At 50.1% G+C, this 24,093-nt stretch overlaps 1 protein-coding gene across 8 annotated transcripts in view; it reads right to left on the bottom strand.

The window, feature by feature from the left end:
- LOC123577752 (BTG3 associated nuclear protein) overlaps window positions 1-24,093 on the bottom strand; it is a 112,563-nt gene that overhangs the window by 83,497 nt on the left and 4,973 nt on the right. For 6 of the 8 annotated variants that reach the window (XM_045439951.1, XM_045439948.1, XM_045439950.1 and 3 more), the window contains exon 2: window positions 938-1,076. In XM_045439951.1, coding sequence (XP_045295907.1) covers window positions 938-1,007 — 70 coding nt within the window. In that variant the 5' untranslated portion in view covers window positions 1,008-1,076. Of the gene's footprint in view, window positions 1-937; window positions 1,077-1,473; window positions 3,561-15,477; window positions 16,178-24,093 lie in introns of those variants that run through there. The other 2 variants (XM_045439949.1, XM_045439947.1) reach the window with 2 other exon arrangements.

Below are 24,093 nucleotides of genomic sequence, written 5' to 3'. Positions count from 1 at the left end.
AGATGAAATTCCTAAAATGTAGGGTTTCTTTTATACACAGTCTGCTCAAGACAAATATTTAAAGTTTCAAAGTAGATGTGTGCTTTTAACATCATTAAGAAAAATTACCAGCCTTAAACAAAGATACAGAAAAAAAGTCATTCTCACACACAGTCAACGACAGAATAACTGAATAAAACATTACTGCGAGGGGCGCCTGGGTGGCTCAGTCGCGAAGCATCTGACTGGCTGAGGCCACGATCTCACGGTTTGCGTATGAGGTCAAGCCCGTGTCGGGCTCTGTGCTGACAGCTCAGAACCTGGAGCCTGCTTGGGATCCTGTCTCCCTCTCGCTCTGACCACCCCCAACTCTCTCAAAAATAAACGTTAAAGAGAAAAAAAACCCACTATTGGAAATGTGATTATTAATCATGCAAATAAACCAGTTGAGTGTTGAAAAAAAAATTATTAAAAAAAAAAAGTGAAAACTTTTCCGGGAAATGTGTTAGTGTCGTATCAAAAGTTTGAACATGCACAGCAGTTCTACTTCTGGGAACTTACCCTACAAACATATCTGCGAAGATACACAGGCAAGGGTCCTGACTACCAGGGTGTGGTGCAGACAAGGTCAGTGGCGTCTACAGGGAAGAGGCCCATCGGTCGGGGCACACGCGGAGCAGACCTGTGCGCTCCCGCAAAGCACGGTTTCCAAGGCGCACTACGGTCCGGGGGGAAGCTGTGGAACCCCAAGGGTCACAGGACCACCGTGGGCAGGGGAGGAAGGTGGCTTCCCCCGGGATGGACGGCCACGGGGCCGACGTTCCGGCTCCCCATGGTTAGCGCGTGCATCGCCTCTGCTCTTGCTTTACTTTTCAAAGGAAAGAAAACTTCTGGAAGTGCTTCTGGACTTGCGAGGGGCAGAGAGAAGAAGAATGTGAGCTGCCCCCCAGCTCCCTACCTGGGTGACCAGGACTCAGGTCTTCCACGGCAATCTGCACCACGTCCGCCAGATCCTGTTCTGACATCATCCAGAGCGAGGGGAGGGTGGCCGGCGAGCGGGCAGGAGTCAGACTCGCGCAGGACCGCGTCTCTGCCACCTACAGAAGCGAGACAGACAGGGACAGGGAGATCGCACGGTGACCTGTGACGTGAGGCTGACCGCCGGCCTCGTGGCTCCCAGATCACATCCGGTGCCGTGCCGTTTGATACAGGCCACTCCTCGCTTCGAACCACCAAAAGGTAGTGCTCTCGGAGAAGCAGTTCAGAAACCCTGCTCATCCTCACCGCCAGACCGGCCCTGCCCCACAGCCTCCCGCTTCCTGCTTCCTCGGTCCACTCCGCGCACCAGCCTCCCCTGCTCGGCCTCCCGTGACGGCCGGAGCACCGACCGTGCCGTCCGCCGGCCCGGAGTCTCAGCGGCCCCCGCCCGGCCGGCCCATCCTGCCACACACACCGCACCGCCCGGTACCACGCTGCCCTGCCTCCCGCTTTTACCTGAACGGGCCCTTCTACCCAGGGCTGTTGCTCCCATGCTCCGTTTCTGCGGCTCGAGGCACCATCCCGCTAAGCGCCTCTGCTTTGCTTTCCTTTGGCTTCCAGAGCGGACCCAAACCACAGCACCGCCCTGCTACCATGGCCTGGGAGCACCCTCGTCCTTTCCCCCGAGCGCCCTCACGGGCAGGGGTTTGAACTGTCATCCCTGAGCCAAAAACCATGTCTGGAACAGTTACTTTCTTCGTGCTCTTGAAACACTCTGATTAGGCCAAGAGAGACCTTATCTTCCGAAACAAAAATGAGGCCATGTCGTGTCACATATGCTCTATCAACCCACGGATCTAAACATACTACGTAAAAATGGGACATCCTGGAGAAGTCAGGGATCAACGTCACCGTGATATTTTATCTTACGTGTTTTGTTTTAATTATTTGTGGTAAATGTTTATAAAATAAATCATGTATTGATCTTTCCCCAACTAGACTATGCCCTCAACTCTACAGCTGTGTTCCTTTTGGCACTAAATGCTCCCAGCCCCCAGTCAACACTCCTGTGGGGCAGGAGGAGTCAAACTAAAGTTTTCAGATCACCCGCTTTCAGCCACGGGTCTAGCGACAACTCCCGTTAACGAATAAGTTCCAAGAGGCATAAAGTTCTAAATTCTCACATCCTATGAATAGAGTGGCTCCTCTTCCCCTTCTTCCAGATTTAAATTCTACATAATGTCTTAGAGAAAACAATTATAAAAAGGAGAAACCAATCTCCTGCCTTAAGTCTTCCTTTTCTTTTTTCTTTTGGTGAGTGCAGGGGGTAGGGACAGTATGGGGGTGGGGACGGGCAGAGCAGAGAGAGAGAGAGAGAGAGAGAGAGAGAGAGAGAATCCCAAGCAGGCTCCAAGCTGAGTGCAGAGCCTGATTCGGGACTTGATCTCACAAGCCACGAGATCATGACCTGAGCAGAAGTCAAGAGTCAGATGCTTCACCAATTGAGCCGCCCAGGCGCCCCTTAAATCTTCCTTTATGGAGTATGTGCAACATTTCTATGTAAATGCATGATCAAATGTATAACCGGTAAACTTGCAAAGGTGCTTCTATTCCCAGTTGATACACCTGACTCAACAGTGAACAAGGTGTCTATGCACCAAAGGAGAAACTGATGACAGGCGCCAGGGAGGGAAAAAGAGGCCTCAAGGTACTGTGACAGAACCCTTTAAGAGTCCAACTATGAAAAGACAGCAGTGACGAAGATTTTTAATCTTTCCACGTCCCGCCATAAAAACACACGAGCAAGTAGGATAGCAAAACCAAAATCCAGGCCCATGTCTATAACAAGATTGAGTGATGAGGTATTCCTAATGAACCCCAAAATACCAGCAAGTGGGGACAAATCACTGACAGCTACAGGATCGCCACGGTGGGAGCAGGTACAGAGCAGGAAGCAGAGAGAAGCAATGGGACAGGGTGACAACAGCAGCTGAAACCAGGCGGTGAGCACAGTCCAATGGCGGACAGCCGCAAAGGGCTTCGCGGGAGCATCTAGAAGGCCTAGACAGTCTGGGCCCCATGAACTCTCAAGGCTAACTACCCAAAGCTCCCTTCTAGGCTAAATACCCTACAGAGAAACAACTGGAAATAGAATACCAAATGTACAGGACAGAGAAAATAGAGACTGAGAGAAATGGAAGTCTGGTTGAAGATGAGAGAGAGAGGTGTACCCGGCTGGCTAAATCAGTGGTATGTGCTCTGAGTAGTGAGTTCGAGCCCCATGATGGGTACAGAGCTAACTTAAAAAAAAAGAAAGTGGGAGAAAAAAAACAGAGCCAGGAGAGCTCAGAAAGTGAGTTACTGCGTCTTTTAAAACTTTCTAACATCAATACAATGTAGAGCCTAGAACACGGAAATTAGAGATAACTATTCTAAATCCTGCCTCCCTTCTAAATATCCAGGCAAATTAATTCCACATGAAAATGAACAACAGAAAATACTGAAGTCCAATCTCATGCAAAGATTATATGTTTTAAAAGAGACTAAAGGAGCACTTGGGTGGCTCGGTCAGTTAAGCGTCCAACTTCAGCTCAGGTCATGATCTCACGGTTCGCGGGTTCAGGCCCCGCGTCAGGCTCCGTGCTGACAGCTCGGAGCCTGGAACCTGCTTCGGATTCTGTGTCTCCCTCTCTCTCTGCCCCTCTCCCACTCACACTCTGTGTGTCTCTCTCAAAAATAAACATTAAAAAAAATTTTTTAATAAAAAAATAGAAAAAGAGACTAAGGAGGAAAATAATAGCACTACAGACCATGAAAGCGTGCATAAAGCCATGTCCTTGAAAGAGATGAAACCCAACCCTAGTATTCCAAAACAAGCTGAACTACACAGAGGAAGCGGGTTATCGTTAGCCGTTAAGCCAGCATTACAGATGTGCAGCAGTGAGGGGACAGGACGCAGGAGGGAAGTGAGAAGGCGCCCAGCAGCACATAAACACGGTAAACTGTGCCTTAAGAAAAATGAAATGAGAAAAAGGGGGCAAATTGGAAGAATGAGAACGAAATGAAGGAAGAGTTCAAGAATGAGGAGCACAGATGACGGGCAGAGAAGGCCCCGTGGACGTGGAGAGCAAGGCTCTACTGACGAAAACCAAAGCAAAGTCCAAGGAAACAGAGCACTCAAAAGGGTAAATCAAGAAAACTCTTCAGAAGGGGGAAAGTTTAAAACTACTTACGAAAAAGACACACCACAAACCTCGGTGCAGGAGCGGGGGGACGAATCAATCCCAAGACACATGCTAATAAAAATTAAAAAAAAAAAATTTCTTTACACATCCAGGCAAAAACACCAGGTGACTTAAAATGGGCAAAAACGGATGATCAAATACAACAGAAAAAAGTAGATTAACATGTCTAAGATACTCGAAGAAAGAAATGTGAGCCAAGAATTTTATATCCAGACAGAATGACTTTCAAGTGTGAAGGCAGCAAACATTTATCACCCGCTAGCTCTCAGAGAAGGGCGTTCCCATCAACCCTTCCTGAAAAAGCTGCTAGAAAACAAAGCTCAGAAAACTCCAGTCACTTGAGGAGACAACACGCACACTGGTTGGGGGTGAGCACCGTGCATTTACAAGCAGAACTAAGACTAAGTGAAGAATATAAAGGAGAGAGTACCGTCCACAATGGCTACACGCTCTGTGGCACACATACGACTGTTCACAATGGGGAAAAACATAGGGAGAACATACACAGACAAAGGCCGACGACCTCCCATGACCACGTTGAGTGGGAGCACTGGCGTTCCCTTCTGAGGACGTTCGTGAGCGGATGAGTACTTCTGGGACAGTCCAGGTCGATCATTCTTCGTGTCCTTGAGAATCAGGACAAGCAGACCTGTGCCAAGATCTACGTACCCAAAAACCCAAAACAAAACAACACAACCAAGGCGTGGTTCTAGAGGCAAAGGGTGGACGCGGCCTACACGTACACCAACGGAGTTAAAACAGGGCCCACGAGGCCACACGACGGGACGCAAAGTGGCTGTGTGAAAGGGCCAGGCAGGTGTCTCCCAGAAACCACGCCCAAGATACAGAATTACATGAATATAAGCGGGGCAGAAAGCGTATAGCATGCTTTTTTTAAAAAAGAAATATGCTGGGGCGCCTGGGTGGCGCAGTCGGTTGAGCGTCCGACTTCAGCCAGGTCACGATCTCGCGGTCCGTGAGTTCGAGCCCCGCGTCGGGCTCTGGGCTGATGGCTCAGAGCCTGGAACCTGTTTCCGATTCTGTGTCTCCTTCTCTCTCTGCCCCTCCCCCGTTCATGCTCTGTCTCTCTCTGTCCCAAAAATAAATAAACGTTAAAAAAAAAAAAAATTAAAAAAAAAAAAAAAAAGAAATATGCTGAATACGCACAGACTATTTGCACAGATGATTCCTGAGACATAAGAGGGAGAGAAAATTATTTTTCCCTTTTCACTCTCTTATAATATTTGCATTTTTATCCTGCGCATGTGTCACCTTCTCAGAAATAAAACTGGTCAGCTAAACACATGGGCCTAAACTGCTGGGGAAATCCTCAATTCCAGCGTCCATCCCAGAGCGTGCTGCCTGGGCACCGGAGCGCGTGTCCCTCCCTGGGAGCGGGGGTCGCACGCACGGCAACCGCTCCGAGGAGGCACCACGGCGAACCCGGTGGACCCAGGAGGGCCCGTGAGGCCTGACGCGGGGTAGAGAACAGATGTCTGCTAATTCCATGTCCTCCAAAGATGACCCCTAAGTACAGATTCACTGGCAGTCAGTCTGAAGATCGGGGCTACTCAGGCCGTAAACTTGGTCGTCTTCTGTCCAAATTAAGAGCCCAAGCAAAGATTATTAAAGGGTACAGTGAGCTGTTTCCTGAAGGCAGTGGTCCTCGGGGACAAAATACCACCCAATCAACCTTTGACCTGGTGGATTTAAAATGTTTTGGGGTCACAGATTGCTTTCAAAATGTAAAAAAAAACAAAACAAAACAAAACAAAAAACTGTAGACCCTTTTCCAGGAAAAAAGCACGACAGACAAAATTCTGCCAAGTTTCAGAGCTTCACAAACACCAGGAAGGGCTGCCTATCTCAGCCGCCCTTCTCCTGATGCTCAGTGGAGGAACCTGAATTTACTGGGCCACGCGGCCGCCAGACCGCTCCCTCCACCAGCCGCTCCTGCAGCCTAGTGACCAGGCCTGGCCGAGGGGGTGTACGTGCAGATGCGGGGAGCTGCCACGACACCTCGTTGAGGACTCCTGGCATGCGGCCACAACCATCCTGTTTTCCTGCTGCTGGACTATAGGGATGAGGACGGGACAGAAGGAACCAGAACAGCAGAGCAAAGGACAAGACGGACGCTGCCACATGTCCCTGGACTGCCGGCCTCAGACTTCCTCATCAGAAAGGAAAATAACCAACCACCTGCTCTGAAACAGCGTATCCTGGGATCCGTAATGCGCAGCCAGGCTTGACCTAAGTGTTGCGCACCGAAGCCGTTCGCGACGGCCCTGGGCTCAGAGGCTCCAGGTTAAACTAGCTGTCTCATAAAGGGCTAGTGGAAAGTTTTCAAACGCCCAGTTCAAGCTTTTTCCTGGCCTCTAACAGTTCCGCGAGCAGCTGAGGAAAATACTCCAAACTCTCCATAAAATCCTGCATCCCAACGTCTTCCAAATGAGGACACCACACGTTATCCAAGTTGTTTACTCAAAATGGTTCTGTTGCCAGGACAGAGTCACTTAAAATTCTGCTAACAGGGAAGGTTTGAATAGAAAAAACTAGGGCAAGAAGCCCAAGAAAACTGGAACAGAGCGATACATGCGGTTGCCATTTTGGCAAATTAAATTTACCATTTCTCAGAAGTCCTGGAGACAGTCCAGTCTTAATATAATAGAGCAGCTGGACTGAGATTAATGTACAACAATGTCTCTGATGGCAACGACTAGTCAGAACCTTAGCAAGCCCATGAAGACAGCGTCTTCCCTGGGGCACTGGAAGGAGAACCCGCCGACCACGATCAACGACCTAAGCGCCTGAACTTCGGGGAACGAGAAAAGAAGTGACGGCAGGCCATCCGTCCCGTCAACCGCTGCACTTGTTTTTTTAAAATACATTTTTTTTTTTAACGTTTATTTATTTTTGAGACAGAGAGAGACAGAGCATGAACAGGGGAGGGGCAGAAAGAGAGGAAGACACAAAATCCGAAACAGGCCCCAGGCTCTGAGCGGTCAGCACAGAGCCCGACGTGGGGCTCGAACTTCCAGACGGTGAGATCATGACCTGAGCTGAAGTCGACGCTCAACCGACCAAGCCACCCAGGCGCCCCATCCACTGCACTTGTTGACGGGAATGACACTGCTTCAATCACACGGACCAAAATGGAAAGATCCCCAGAACACAACACCAACGGAAAGGAATATAAGAAGAAAATCGCCCGACAGCATGTATACGATCCCAGTTCGGCTTTCTAACAAGAGCGCGCGCGCGCGTGTGTGCGTGCGTGTGTGGTCACATGTCTGTGTGTGTAACGCACACGAGAGGCCTGGAGCGATCACGGTGGACCTGCTGGTACCCGTGAGGGAGGGAGGGTGTAGATGACACGGGCTCCCTTCATCCTCTGTCCTTCCCAAGGGCGGAGCTTTCTGTAGGCACGTTACGACGATCACCGTGAAATGCTTTCTCTACAACAGAACAGTACGTGGCCGAGGCTCATGGCATCAAATCCCGACAAACACGAGGGAGCCGCCTCAGCCTGCAGGGAAGCGGCATCGGGGACGGTCCTCGCCATCCTTTCTCCTCTCCCTTCCAAGTCCCGGCCCCTCCTCGCCTGGGCTCGGCGGGCCACCTCGCCACCTCCCCCAGGGCTTCCCTGTGGCTCCGTGGGCACCCCCCCCCACACTCCTGCCCCCACACACGCCGTGCCCTCCTCACAGCCCCTCGACAACAGCTCTGGGCTCACTCCCAGAGCTACTCCCCCACCCCCCCCATCTCCGTTGCTCTGCTCCCCTCCAGAGCACTGCCCTCCAAGTTGCTGCCTAGACTTGCTGTCTTCATCCCCTCTAGAACCCAGACCAGCGGTCCCCTCTCCCCCCACCGCCCCCAGCCAACCGCCCAGTTGGGTCCTGTGCTCCTCGCCCGCAGCGCCTGCACGGGCTCTGAGCCGCCTCCTCCACGTGCCTCCTGGCCTTCCCTTCCCTCTGTGGAGGTCGGCGTCAGACGGAATGCCCGGCTGGGGGCAAGGCCTTTCTCAGTCCTTCTGGAACACCATCTGCATGCTGATGACGCAGGCTCACCCTTCAGCTCAGACCTCTCAGGTGAACTCCAGACCCACGAAGCAAACAGCCTCCCGACACCATCCCTGGGAGTCCAGTCTCGATTTCGATGTGCCCAAACCGCACTAGACCCCCACCCCACAACCGCCCTGCTCCTCCCAGACCTTCCCTGTCAAAACCTCCAGTCCTCGGTTCTTGTCCCTCTTAGAGCCACTCTGTGGGCAAGTGTCTGGCCCCGTCACCTCACATCTGGATTTGTATGCTGACCTCTGCGTGGGTCTCCCCGCTCCGTCTTTGCCCCATAACTGTTCCCAATACCTAGTGAAAAAGCTACTTGGACCGCGTGAAAACACATGTCAAACTATGCCCCTTACCTGTGCAAAGCCCACCAAAGCCTTCCTGCCAACTCTAGTGCTTGCTGGAGTGCCAGCCAGCACCCTCCGGGGCCCATCAGGCTCTCCCCACTGCTGCTTACGGGTCCGTGTTCAAGGTGGCCTCCCCACTCAGCAGGCACCCGTTCAGCTCAGGGCCCCGGCACTCCAACACCTGCCCGCCCCTACCCCACGCCATCGTCCCGGAGACACTGAATTACACCCACTCAAAACCCACCCCCAGCACCCGCCTCCCTGCTCCCCTCTCCCGCTTCGGTGCAAAGCACTGAGGGTCCACCTCACTACGTGTGCTGAATACTTACTTCGTCTAACACCTGTCTCCCCTACTGGAAGATGAGCCCCACTGGGGCAGGAAGTTCCATCACTCTGCCCCCTGCCTAGCAGAGGCTGCACACTGGAACGCTACGAGCCCACCGTGGGGTTACATGCCAACGCACAACTGGGAAGGTCAGCATTTCCACTAAAACACCACGGAGTAAGCTCTGCAAAGTACTGCCTTTGTGTCTTGATTTCAAGAAGGACTCAGTAGGAAGAGCCTGCAATTATCGATCTTGTGGTCATGAGTTCAAGTACAGATTGCTAACACAAGAAATAAACTTCAAAAAATAAAAGAAAATCCAAAAGGACTAGACCACAATGGAGTCCTGAGTCTGTTTAGTTTACGACGGCCAACTTCGTACGAATGGCGCGCTCAGTCGTTAACAAGGGAAGTATGACAAGCCGCTCATCACGTGTCAACGGCAGACACGAGCAGCCGTTCCATCAGCTGAAATACAGAACTGCACATTTATTTTTAATTTTGCTAACTTTTAAATATTTCGGATCCCCATAAAATAAAACCACAAGGCCATTAAAACAGGCGTAAGAGACAAACTACTGTATTTGAGCACGCACACAACTTTGCTTTAGCAGGAACAGCTAAAAAATAAAATGCTACAGGCGATCGGCTCTCGTTACGTGAAAAAACACAGCAAGAAAAAACCGCCAAATAAAGCCTCCCTGTGTTGACACAAGGACCTTCCCAGTCACTGTGGGAACAACACATGAGTTGTCTCACTAGGGATGTCACGGGATTTATTTTCTCATCAGTTGTTTCAGGGCAGAAATTGTTCACAGAGCCGTTTCCGACATTAACCCTTGAGCGAAGCCTTGATGCCGAGTGTGATTTGGACGAAGTTGTTTCTGCACAGCCTCCCTGGGCAGCGACCTGACTCCGGCTACTACAATTATTTACCAGCCATCAGAAGCACGCAGAGGGGCCAGTCTAAAGAGACACAGTCGGGGGAGGCCCCTACCTTGCAGGCCCTTGAGGTCTAGGGACGAGGACACGAACTGAGGGTTGGGAGCGTCCCGGGACAAATACATGACAGTCTCAGGACGCCATGACACGACACAGACGCTTGGGACCAGACAGCAGTGCCGGGGAGGACCGCAGCCGCCCCAGCCCGCAGCCCGCCGAGCCGCCACCTGTCACCCCGCATGGCTCCTGTTGGAGGCTTCGAACGCACGTGAGCAGGAATGTCAAGCCCACCACGCCATCAAAACCACAACAGGGATTTCCATCCCCACGTGAGGACGTGGCTAAGCAGCACTCGAGGCTAAATCTCCAGAAACAGGGAAACCTCCAGGAAACTGAAATCATTCCATTTAGTCAAATGCTTTTGGATGGAAGTAGTACAGTAATAAAATAATTAAAAGCTGGTCTGCGGCAAGCAAAAAAAAATCCGTATTTATGAAGCTGAGATATGGGGAAAAAACTCTGCTCGCTTCCTTTTTTCCTCCGAAATCAGCAAAGGACGAACTGGGGAGGAAAGGGACATAGTTCCATAAAAGGTCAGGGGCACATAAACAAGGACACTGGGAAGCAGGAAATCCTTCTTCCCAAGGTTTTCACCTCTTGGGAAAACCCAGCCCCCTGCCCCTCGTGTCAGACAGCCCCCGAAATGTGTTTACATTTAAAATTAGACAAAGAAGGCCAATTAAGCCTCAGATAGCAGATCCTTCCCCTTAAGGTTAATATGTTTGGCTAAACGTGCCACTTTCACTCTTCCTTTCCAAAAACTACAGACCTCCTCAAACATCAACCACGACACACGAAGGAGAGGTGGCTGGATTCCAGCCGCTCCCACAGCCCCCACGGCCCTAGTTCACACACGCACAGCACCCAGGACCCCCTTTACGCCTTAAAGTTAGTGAGGCCCCCAAAGAGTTAATGCCTGTATGGGTGTATCTATCAGTAGTTACCATATTTGAAATTAGAACAGAAAATGTTTGAATATTTCTTTATTCGTTTGAAAATTGTAAAAAGCAACATATTCCATGTTAACATACAAGATAGTTTCCAAGACAACAGCAGCAGCAAAATCTTAGCAAGAAGAGGGCCACAGTGTGGCATATTCACAAATCTGTCTAATGTCAGACTCACTGGGAAGCAGCTGGATCCCCCCACGCACATCAGCTCCCAATCTGCTGCCCTAGAACGAACCATCCTGGTTGACACACATGAAGAAAATTCACCCTCACGCAGAGTGCTGCGGGGGCAGTATTTTACCAGCCTTTTCCGGCACCTGTGGATATTCTTTCTTAATCCAACAGCAAAACTCAACTGGTGTTTTATTTTTCTAAAGTCATGTTGCATTGAAACCCTGTGAGTGAACATTTTACTTTATTGTTTCAAAATTCAATGGTCTGGGGGCGCCTGGGGGGCTCAGTTGGTTAAGCGTCCGACTTTGGCTCAGGGCATGAGCTCACAGTCTGTGGGTTCGAGCCCCGCATCGGGCTCTGTGCTGACAGCTCGGAGCCTGGAACCTGCTTCGGATTCTGTGTCTCCCTCACTCTCTGCCCCTCCCCCGCTCACACTCTTGTCTCTCTCAAAAATTAAGCATTAAAAATGTTTAAAAAAAATAAAGTTTCATTTAAAATAAATTAAATTAAATTAAATTAAATTAAAATTAAATTAAATTAAATTAAATTAAATTAAATTAAATTAAAATGCATTGGTCTGTCTTGCACTTTCAATGGATCTTTTACCCAAGTGCAACTTTGTAACATCACGCACGGAACATTCCAGGTGTAGTTTATCATGTATTACCAAAAGCATCACATTCACTAACACTGATATCAGAAATACCTTTAAGTACTGAGAAGCTATCAGGATCTCGATGACAGATACACACTTCCCAAAATTCCTATTCCACTTGAAAGTGCAAATTTTCTCACCAGTAATGGTGCCACAGTGGCTTTCCTTGAAGCAACAGGCTAACTTAATTCATTCAGTAAAGGGGCGCCCAGATGGCTCAGTGGGTTAAGCGTCTGACTTCGGCTCAGGTCATGATCTCGCGTTTTGTGAGTTCGAGCCCCGCGTCGGGCTCTGTGCCGACAGCTCGGAGCCTGGAGCCTGCTTCGGATTCTGTGTCTCCCTCTCTCTCTGCCCCTCCCCTGCTCACACACTGTCTCTCTCTCTCAAAAAAAATAAACAAACGTTTAAAAAAAATTAAAAAAAAAAACTCATTAAGAAATACCCTCGGGGCACCTGGACGGCTTAGTCATGAGTATCTGACTTCAGCTCAGGTCATGATCTTGCGGTTCATGAGTTTGAGCCCCGCGTTGGGATCCTCTGTCCCCCCACCCCTCCCCACCCTCTCTCTCTCTAACATTGAAAAAAAAATGCCCAGTTTGTCAGCTGTTCTTTTACGTCGTCCATGAGAAAACACAGCTAGTTGAGCTAGTAACACAAGGGCAGAAGGGGTGTCTCCAAGGCAGGGCTCCGAATCCGAAACACCGCAGAAGAACTTTGCATAACCTTCCTGTGTTGTCATACTGAGAATGAAACAGAGGGGAACTCGAGGGCTGAGACTTAATAAAATGAATTTGCTTCCTCAGGGACACTCTTAGGTGAAAATGGCTGTTTTTAATTGCATGGCAGTGAAGAAAAGAAGGACCCAGCTGCGGCCGGGGGCTTGGCCTCTGTCGGGCCCAGGCAGCGGCCGCTTTGCCACATCAACCCTGCACCATCGGTGCAAGTGTCAACCCACAAAAAGGACAAATGACCTCTTAGGATCATTATGAAAACCATTTTGACCTCACAGAGCCCCTGGCAAGGTCTCAAGTCACCCATGTGGCTCCTTGGACCACACTTTGACAAACAGTGCTTTCAGATATCATAGCTCCAGAAAGAAAGCAGAAGAACCATGTATGACCTAAAGTGAACTTCAGACGTCTGCTATAAAATATAAACCATGAGTGCAATTACAAGCAACTTTCACCTGATTTACCAACTGCCAACGATAAACGGAAAAACACTGCAGAAGCCTGTATGTGTCTTGCCATAAAAATTTTGGTGCTTACATTACTGCATCCATATTTTACTTCTTCCTTGGTAGCTATAAATTGTTCACACTGTCAAGGATTTACCCCGACAACACACAATACTACCTCTGCCAAAGATGCGGGAGTGTGAGAATGTACGACGGATTGCAGGCCTGAGAGCCGTCGCCTCATTTCTTAGTCCTGGGAGGAATTTTGGCGAGTGTCTGCGAACTCTTGTACGCGGCAGCAAGTGATCTCACGCTCGTTCACTGATCCTTCAAAAAATAATCACTAGGCACTGTGCTAAACAGCCACTCCAAGAGAAGAGAGCAGTAACTACACGTGACAAATGGGCTCCCCCTGGATCTCCCGCTTAGCTAGCGCTAAGAACAGGCCTAGGCAGGGGTGCACCGATGAGGCAGCTCCCCCAGCCCCAGTGGAGACCTGAGGGAGTCGGCAGGGGCAGGAACGAAAGGGATACAGGTACAGGTCTACTGGCCGGAACCCCTGAAAAGTCCACAGCATAAAACTAGGAGAGGCCTGCTCTCAATTAACCAAGACCAAGAGACCTGCCAGATGCAGCGAGGTCTTGGGGGAGGCAGGGGGTCATTAGCCATAAACAAATTTCAGGGGACATTTAAATATGGGCAGTATCGGGGTGCCTGGGTGGCTCAGTCAGTTGAGTGTCCGACTTGGGCTCAGGTCATGATCTCACGGTTTGGGAGTTCGGGCCCCACGTCGGGTTCTGTGCTGATGGCTCAGAGCCTGGCTCCTGCTTTGGATCCAGTGGCTCCCGCTCTCTCTGCCCCTCCCCCGCTCATGCTCGCTCTCTCTCTCTCTCTCTCTCTCTGAAAAGCAAATAAACATTCAAAAACAATTTTTTTTAAATATATGGGCAGTATCTTCAGTGACACTGAATACTGTTCGTTGTTTAGGTATGACTATATAAAGGAATGCCCTTGCTCTCAGGACATGAGCGCTCAAGCATTTAGGGGTGAAATATAGTGGTCTCTCTGCAACTTTTTTTTTAATTAAAAAAAAAATTTAATGTTTATGTTTGAGAGAGAGAGAGAGAGCATGAGCATGGAAGAGGCAGAAAAAGAGGGAGACACAGAATCCGAAGCAGGCTCCAGGCTCCGAGCTGTCAGCAGAGAGCCCGATGCGGGGCTCAAACTCACAAACTGTGAGATCATGACCTGAGCCGAAGTCAGACACTTAACTAACTGAGCCACCCAGGCGCCCCTATGCAACTTACTTTCAAAAGCAGGAAAAAGGAAAAAAAAAAAAAATAGAGGGCTACCAAAAATTACCAAAATGTGTCATTCTCACGATATTTCAAACTTTTTCGTTATTATTTGTTGCAGTGATCTGTGATCAATGATTATGACTCACTAAAAGCACAGACGATGGGTAGCATTTTTTAACCATAAAGTATTTATTTTTTATTTTTTTTGAGAGAGAGCACACACACACAAGTTGGGGAGGGGCAGAGGCAGAGAGAGAGAATCTTCAGCAGGCTCCACACTCAGTGCAGAGCCCCACGTGGGGCTCGATCTCAGGACCGTGAGATCATGACCTGAGCCGACATCAAGAGTCAAGACGCTTAACCCACTGAGCCACCCAGGTGCCCCCACAATAAATATGTTTTAATTAAGGTACGGACATCGTTTCTTAGACATACTGCCAGTGCACACAAGTCAACTACAGTACAGAGTAAACAAGTATTCGGGCCGGCAAACCCAGACCCCGAGGTGGCCGGCCGGCGTTACCGCGGCACCCGCTCGACTGCGGTGGTCCGGAGGCCAGCCCACAGCTCGTCCGAGGTGTGCCTGCCCACGCGGATGCAGCACGGCCCAAACACTAACCCTCTGTGAACCCAGACGAAGGACACACACCTGTGTAGTCACGGCACTCTTCCGGCACCTGTCCCCTAGGTTCCAGTTAGGGGACGTGGCCCAGAACGGCTGATCGGAACATGCTCAGGCTGACGGGCCACGCCGTGCCTGGAACCCCACCCCCCCGTCGCCGGACACAGCCCCACGTCGCGTCGCGGCGCTGTGCGTTGCTGGCAGCGGGAGCGACCGGTGCAGGTAGCTAGAACGACCCGGGCCATCGGCGCAGGGAGCTGATAAAAGGTCTTCAAACGAGTAAACGTTAGAAAAAACAAAAGCAAGGCCCTGCAATCCACTCTGCTGCCCACCACCTACCATCACATCCCTCCCGTGCCAGACTCCTACAGCACACTCTGGAAGCCACCCGAGCGCATCCACAAACGAGGTCTCTTCCCTCTCCCTCTGAACCCCAAACAAACAACATGGTTTCCAACCTCACCGTCAGCTCTTCTCCAAGGGCCCAGACGGGAGCCCGGTATCCGTTCCTGACTGCCCTTCCGCACCACCCCTCCCAGGTCTGTCTCCCTCTCTCCCGGCACCTCTGCCCTCCTGCGAAAGCTCCCCACCTTTCCCTGCAGAGCACACCCACCCCCCTGGGGCGCCACCGAGGCCCCTCCCGCCTCCCAGGAAGCAGCACCTGGGACGCTGGACCCACGAAGGCATCATCTCCCAGGGCTGCCGGCAGGCTCACACTTCAATGACGGGGGGGCGACCCCATCCCTCCCAAATCTGTCCCCCACCCTGCTCTCACGCCTCGTATTTCAAACACGCCACGGCCTGGGACAACAAAATCCACCCAACACTTCCGCCGCTGACCTCTGCCCGAGCCAGCCCCCCACCCCCAAGCAGGCTGCTCGAGGAGGTACCGCCTCCCGGCGCCTCCCACAAAAGACCCCGCAGACAGTGGGGAGCTCTCGCTGCTGTTACCCTCACTCTCCGACCCTCACCAGACCCTAGGGCTTCTTCCCGCTTGCTGATTCTGACCCGACTTCCTCCCTCTTCCTCCTCCTCTCTCCCGCTGCACCTGGTCCGCCGGGGGCCGCTCAGCTGGCCTCCCCCCAGTCCCTGCCTCTAGCCCCTCTGACGTGCAGCATCATCTCCCTGTGACACTCTGCGGTTGAGCCCACTGATCCGGCAGGCCGAGCGTCCCCTTGGTCCCTCCCGAAGCCACACGCGGCTGGGGCAGGAAGCCGGTCCTCCCTCATCCGCCCTGTATGACACTCTTTCAAGGAAGGTTCGTCCTCTCAGAGCCCGGCTCGAGCGCCGCGCACGGCCCTCCTCGGCTTCCCCTTCACCCAGGTTTCAAACCTTCCCCAGTCTGGCTCCAGCCTGCCTGCCCATACACGACCTCCTCTAATTCATCTGCCCCACAAACGTGTGCGAGGCCAAATCCGCCCCCCCCCCCCTTGCTGGACAGCCCTCGAGCCAAGTCAAAAGAACAGTATTTTGTGACACGAAATCATATGAAACTCAACTTCAGCATCCCCAAAGAAAGCCTCATCGGAACCTGGCCACACCCAGCTGTTTGCATGTTGTCTACAGCTGCTTTGGGGCTGGGAGGGCTCGTCCCGCGCTGAACCTCTCACTTTAGTATCAAACCACTGCAGTGTGCACCGGGCGGGAACCGCAAGGGCTGCGCTGGGCACGCGGGAGCCGCCCACAGGTACCCGTGAGCGAAGGGGTCCCGACGACCCTGAGAACACGCGATCCCGAACCTCGCGCCTCCAGCCCTTGGCCGGACAGCTACGTCAGTCCTTCGGCTACAGGACGGTACAAATCTTGGCTTGAATCATCTCATGGGGGACGAAAAGTCAAAAGGAAGCATTCACCACTTGGAGAATGCCGCTCTGAGGCAGACTCTCTCCTAGAAGTTGACCGACTTGAACCTCTGTCGTTTCGGTCGACAGACAACACTCAGAGGTGTGGAGATGGGGCAGACGGCACGGCCGATTTTTGTCCCTCCAGAGAAGAAAGCCATGTTTCAGAGAGACATTCTACTGGTTTGATCATCTACTGGGTGACCGTACACCTAAATCCAGCTATGGCGCATTCTATGAGACTGAATTAAAGGTAAAACTAAACACTCAGAGTCCTTTTCCCATTGACGTATGTTCGTTCATACAAGAACTATTGGCCCTAAGGTTGTAAGAATCCGTACTCGCTGCGAATTGTTTAAATCATCGAATAGAATTTAAAATTCTCAATTAAGTATCATTAAGTAACAAACAGTACGCACACATTACAACACCGTGTAATAACAGAATCCATCGCCGTTTACAGTAAGAAGTGCGGGAGAAGTCACTTCCCTGGAGAGAACAAGAGGGTGTCTGAACCCTAAAAGCCTACGTGGACGGCGGTCTGTGGCGTCCGGACCGGCCAGTTCCTCACGGCAGAAACACAAAGGCCATTGTGGCTTCCCGCATTTACAAGACACGTGTACTTTACAAGCACGGCCAGGCTTTTTCTTAGCAAGTTTACTAATTTCGAATACCTCTGAGTTCCTGGCCTGGTTCTAAAATTCCAAGATTCTGTGATGTAAGTTTACCACAAACAAAATTGTGACTTTATGCACATTTCTGTCAGTGAAATCAGCACCATATGAGCTTGACAAGCGTAAGAGGATGTGGGGCCTGGAAGGTAATGTGACAACAACAATTCCGTGTACTGAGTTCTAAGCACCATTATGAGCACTAGGGCATTTTTTTTCCAAGTTTATTTTTTGAGAGAGAGCGTGCGTGCACACACACGAGGTGGGGAGAGGCAGAGAGAGAGGGGGACAGAGGATCCTAGATGGGCTCCCACGCTGACAGCAGAGAGCCCGACGTGCGGCTCGAACTCACGAACCTCGAGATCATGACCCGAGCCGAAGTGGGGCGCTTAACCGGCTGAGCTCCCCAGGCGCCCCAGCAGTAAGGCATTTTATCTTCACACCTGTTGGTGCAGATCACTGCGCCCCCATTTGACAGGTAGGCCCAGCCCTAAACGCTTCCCTTATGTGACAGGCATCATGAACAGTTATTAAGGGAAATGAGACCACAGGGCCCTGAAGAAGGGGGGCTGGAGGGGGGCCAGGAAGCAGAGCACTTTCCAGAGACTCGTGTGTGTCCTGCTAACCGAGCCCGCCCGTTATCCATCGCTCACGTTTGCGCTTCCTCTCCGGTCAGTCCTTCGGCTACAGGACGGTACAAATCTTGGCTTTAATCACCTCATGGGGAAAATCAAGTCAAAAAGAAGGGTCCGCCACTTGGACACCGCAGCTCCTCTCCTTGTGACACACCCTGCCGTTGAGTCCATTGAGCTGGCAAGCCGAGTGTCCCCCCGGTCCCTCCCAAAGCCATCCGTCTATCGTTAGCTCCCTCCAGAAACTGCCATCCTTGTATCGCCCACCCGCCTCTCCTACTTCATGCGGCGTGCTGTGAAGCCTGGGGAGGAAGGTGGACAGCAGTCCGAGGGTAAGGATACTGCAGCGTCCTACTCTCCTCTCCCTACCTCGCAATTTCACAGAAACCAAACAAAACCACTAGCACGTGCCTAAATGTTAAGGGAATCTGTAGCCCTAGCCAGGCAACATAAAAACAGAAGAAGATCAACTCCCAACTTGAGCAGTCGTTAAAGTAAGTGACAATGACAGGTGGCAGAGACAGGGACATTTCCAGAGGTTTCTGAGCCACACAACCTGTCAAGCAAGTGCGACCCCTCCGAGGCAGGGCCGATAACCAAGGAGAACTATTCACAGGATCCAGAACGGAAAACAGACCAAAGCCTGAGGAGACTGGGCAGGTTGTGTCACAGACACTGGCTGACCCAAGCACAGCCCTCACGAGGGCTCGGTGGAGGCAGACGCACCCCACGCCACCATCGCCGTGGGGGCCAAGAATCTGTTTACATTCTTGGTACTCGATACAGCATCCTGGCACTGTTTTCCTTAAGATCAGAGGTCTCGATGTGTAACTGAGGACAAAACAAAGAAGGAAAGGAACTGTACTTTGAACCCCAAAATCAACTGGATCGGGTCTAAGACAGAAACAAAAGTCCATGCAATCAAAACGTCCATGTAAAGCATGTATCCTAATTTTTGAAAGTCGCATCTGTAGTCACATGTCTGAATCAAACTAGGATGCCTTCCCACTACTGCTCAAGAACACCAGGAAGCCTGTGTGAGACGCGAGGAGTTTGGATTTTAGGCTGCAAACAGCACTAAGCCCTGAAACTTGCTGAATGCTGGGCTAACGGCTTCACAAGTGCTCAGATCTGCCCTCCACACCAGCCTCCTCCTCCTCCTCCTCTGCAGGAGACATTCAAGAGTCTGCCCTGAGCCAAACAACCAGGACAAGGTGATCTGGGTCTCAGACCCCAACACTCCCCCTCCTCGAAACCAGCCCACACAACATAAGGCAATCCTATTAGCAACAGAGGCGAAATACATCTTTGGAGAGGACTGTCCCACCTATGTCGAAAGAAGTGCTACATGGAACCCAAGACTCCAATGTAGACAGGCGCGGGGGAACCCGGTAAACTGGAACTCCAGTCACAAATGCGGACAGGGACAGCAACATAGGAGCCAGGAACTGCTTGCTACATGCTAAGACAATTCCAAATGAAACTTATTTTTAAATGTTAAGGAAATCTATTTGCTACACTAAAAAAATTTTACTTTGATTAAAGAAACAGGACATAATTTAGCTGCCTTTCAGAAACGTTTTCACCCTGGCCCATTAACCTGACTTTCAGGAGGGGAGGATGAGGGGGGCGGGACGAATTTCAATTCAGAAACCCAAAATATTTATGCTCTGATTAAACACACACACACACACACACACACACACACACACACACACACACACAGATCCAGCCCTGAGTAGGTACCCCTGTAAAGTAACCCTTAACTCGCCCAATAGGGTTATATATACTTGAGGGCAACCTTAGGTGATTTAACCTTTTTAAAAATAACTCTAGCAAATGATACCATGTAAGGTCAGGTTCATTTCGGACTCACAATGCTAGCGCGTTCTAATCACAGCTCATTTACACTTGGAACTAATGACATGAGTGGACTTTTGAAAGAGCTATGCATTCGGCCTCTTGGCTGAGTCTCCCGCTCGTCTCTCAATAGAAGGGCAGAAGGAAAGGATTATTCAAAGTGACTTTTGTCAGCAATAAATTTGCACTTCTGATTTTATTAAACTTGCAGTTTGTGAGGAGTGTGGGCCTAATTTATAATTACATGGGCCAGGGCAAATATTCTTGGGGGAAAAGATTCATCAAAGTGCATGCAAGAATCCCTTTTTCTTTTGCTATCAAGGACATTATTGGGAGGACTAGTAAAACCTGAATTAGATCTGTTGCTCAGATAATAGAGATGTATCAACGTTAAATTCCAAATTTTAATAATTATGTTGTGGTTGTACGAAAGAATATCCCTGGTTTTTAGGCAACAGCCACAGATGTGGTTGAGGAAGAGGACATCATTATCTTACTCTGTACAGAAAAAAATACACACATATACAGCTGTAGTGAGGAGAGGTGATAAAGCAAATACAAAACAGTAACATCCGAGAAGACTGGTATAATTCTTGGTACTATTCCTGCAACGTCTAAGCCTGGAAACACCCAGTCCCCAAGAGGTGCCGAGGCTTTTGCTGTCCAAAGAAAGGCAGTGAGGACAGAAGATTCTCATCTGAAGGGGACTTTGTCATCGCTGTATTTCCGAAAGGCTGCCACCCGATCCTTCCTTTCCAAGTAGACTTTTCTAAAATGAACTGAAAGTCTCTGACCTACGCTCTCAGTGCCTTCAGCAGATGAATGAGACGGCTTGGAGGACTTCTTCCAGATCACCCCAAAGTCTCGAGGTCTGCACTCGAGAGCAAGGCGCTCCCGGGGAACAGCACAGCAATCTGTAAGACGAGGACAGTGCTTGAACAGCACCTGGCACCGGCTGAAGTATTCCTATCCTCTGTTACTGAACCCCCAGCTTTGACTTATTTCTCCAACTTGCATTAGCACTTTTAAGTCTAGAGCTTGGAGATGCACAAACTGTAGCCCACGGGCCAAATCCTGCGTTTTTGTAGATAAATCTTACTGGAAAACAGCGACGCCCATTCTGGCCTCCACCCTCCAAGGGAAAAGCTGAGCAGTTGTGACAAGAGACCCCAAAGCCAAAAAAAATTTATTTAATCTGGGCCTTTACAGAAAAAGTTTCCTGACTTCTGCCCTAGAGCTCCCAAGTGTTTAGTGACATTTGTGGAATCTTTAGAATCTCGAAACTGCCTTGGGACTGAGGGGTAAGGAAATCAGGAACTATTCCTGCAGAAGAGTAATCTTGACCTTCTGGAAGAGGGGCCCGCGCGACCACAGGACGGTTCGGTTGCCTTCAGTTCTCAGTGATCTGGCTGCTCCAACCCGTTAGCTGTAAAGAGCGACTTCTGATTCATATTATGGTGGATCCAGAGAAATCCCAATGAGGTACAGCAGGCCGAGTTCTTGAATGGTCCCCAGAACTCAAGACGCAAATCTAACCGCACTTTTTATTAGCAGCTATGCTTGAAGGGAACCTCGAGCAGTATGCATCTGCTTTCATCATATGTCACCCCGTCAGCTTTTCTCCTAGCATAGCATGATTGCAATTTTGCATAAATTTAAACTACACAAATCTAAAATAACCTATTAAACCCTCACTTTGCAAAAAACATGAACATTTTTTGCAGCCACTTTTAGCAGGTAAACAGGACGCTCAGCTTTCTTTGTCCAATTCCGTTTAAAAACACATGGGGTGTGAATTAACACGGCTTCAGCATCTTCAGGGAAGCATTCTGGCATAAAAGGCAGCCTAATGCAGCACCTTGCTCCCGAGGACCATCCCTGGCTCCTGCCGACGAGTCCACAGGATGGTGTGGCAGCAGACAGGCGCACCCCAGCCATCTACCTGCCGATGGATCACAGGGCTGAACCGTGGTGACAGCAGGAACCAAAGCCTGGGTCCACGGTTCCTGATCTGTCTTTGACGTGAAGATGCCCGAGGCTCTGGCCACACCCACCGGACCCAATTGCCACCCAGGGAGTCCAGCAGTACCCACACATCAAGTTTTCACTGCCAGTGTCATCCAAACCCCTTTCTAGAAAGTTCAGAAAGGTTAAGTCACACTTCAAGTTATTTGGTGATTTTCTACCTTGTGAAAAAAAGGAAAAAAACCACTACAGACCACAAGCAGCAGTTTTTGAAGCTCAGAATACAAATCTTTATTACTAAACAGTTTGTCAGTACAGGCTTCTGGCCACAGTTGCTTGATTGGCTCAACACATCCCGGGTTTCCTGACAGCATTCCCACCCGCGAGGGCAGGCCTCTGTCCCTACCTGGGCCCCCGTCCAACCTGCCTGCATTTTCAGTGCCCTACGTACGCTCGACTATTTTATCTGCTAATACGAGACAATTTAGGACAAGGAAATGGTAGTCAATTTCCACATACACATTCATACCACCTATCTACTTTTTCAGTGACTCAATTAAAACATGTTCTCATCTCTGCCTTCTCTGGCCCTTCCTGTTGGATATTCGTCTTCCACGCTTATGCACTGTAAGCGACCTGACCTCCTGAGGTATTCTGGGTCACCATGGAGGTAGATGGCCCAAAACATTCAATTATATTGGACACTTCTTGACCGTGGGTAGAAATGAAAGGTACAGAAAAGTTAATTCAATATAGGAAACGATTTCACGTGATGTCACGATACTTTGGACGTACCATCCGCGTGTGGCTTAAGAAGTTCATGCTCCCATCACAATTTAATTCAAGAACAATCACAGGTTTCAAGGGATGGGAGGCTCCAGGTGCTGCCCCCAGGCTCTGCTTCCTCTTAAAGAGGCACACACAGATGCTCTATGATGAGGATGCCACACCTCACCACTGCACTGGGGGGTGAGGAGTCCAGAACTTCCTCCGGGGGAGGCAGTCCGGCCACAGCCCTGGACAACGGACAGAGCCAAAAAGGTGAGGCAGATAGCATAAAGTTGAATTATCAGCTGAAGCTCTAACGTGTAACTGGTCTCACAACACGCACAAGATGAAAATGGGAAACCTAAATGTTATTTGATCGCTACCCTGAAAAGCAGGCAGGACGGGACTGCTGTTTCCAATTCTTGCGGACGCGCTAAATGAGCTCCAGGCACTGGCCCCCAGCAAGAAAACAAGGGTAGCTTTTTAGGAGCAAACTGCAGGGCGCTGGGGCCCGGTCCCCCAGGTCACGATTGAGCCCCGCGGTGGGCTCTGTGCTGGCAGTGCGGAACCTGCTTGAGGTTCTCTCCCCTTCTGCCTCTCTGGCGCTCCCCACTCACATGCGCATGTGCACTCTCTCAAAATAAACTTCACCAAAAAAAAAAAAAAAAAGAGAGAGAGAGAGCAAATTGCAACGAGATCCCACTCAGTATTTGCTCTCAAATTCCCTAAAACTCCCCCTCACAGCCCCAAAAGTGAACATTTCAGAATGTTTCAAAGTACTTCCAATGAACAATCCATTACGTGATGTTTTTATGACCATCATATACGTGAAGTCAGAGAACACAACAATGATCTTTATTTACCTGTTATAGGGAGGACTTTTTAAAGCTTTTTATCTGAGACAGTGTCACCAAAAACCTCAATGTGTATTTTCCCCCAGGAGCTTCTTCAAAATGAGAAAAATGTTTGTTTTCCAGATTATAAATAGCTCAACTGGTAAAGTTACACGCACATTTTAAAGTCAGTCTTGTGGGTTGTGTATTTAATGGTACCGCTAATATTTTCAGAATTTATACAGTGTAGGTGAAGATCACAGGAAAAATGAAGGCTAATACTCTATGCTGGGTGTTTTATCAATAAACCATTAACATAAACTCACCTAGGACCTGTGCCTGAAGCATCCATTTACCAATCCACAAAACGGGACTGTGGTGATCTCTTATTCCTCGGCACCCATCTAGCACAGGAAGTATTTCCGCAGCGTCAAAGTGCATATACCACACCTGCCATCTTTGCAAATGCAAATTCTAAGTCTTTCCCCGATTTTCTTTCTTTTTTTTTTTTTTTTTTAATTTTTTTTTTTCAACATTTATTTTTTTTGGGACAGAGAGAGACAGAGCATGAACGGGGGAGGGGCAGAGAGAGAGAGAGAGAGGGAGACACAGAATCGGAAACAGGCTCCAGGCTCTGAGCCATCAGCCCAGAGCCCGACGCGGGGCTCGAACTCACAGACCGCGAGATCGTGACCTGGCTGAAGTCG

The sequence above is a fragment of the Leopardus geoffroyi genome, chromosome E2 (genome assembly GCF_018350155.1).
Source record: "Leopardus geoffroyi isolate Oge1 chromosome E2, O.geoffroyi_Oge1_pat1.0, whole genome shotgun sequence".
Classification (NCBI taxonomy): domain Eukaryota; kingdom Metazoa; phylum Chordata; class Mammalia; order Carnivora; family Felidae; genus Leopardus; species Leopardus geoffroyi.
Note: the sequence above shows the minus strand (reverse complement) of the source record. Positions and strands in the feature narration are given on the sequence as shown.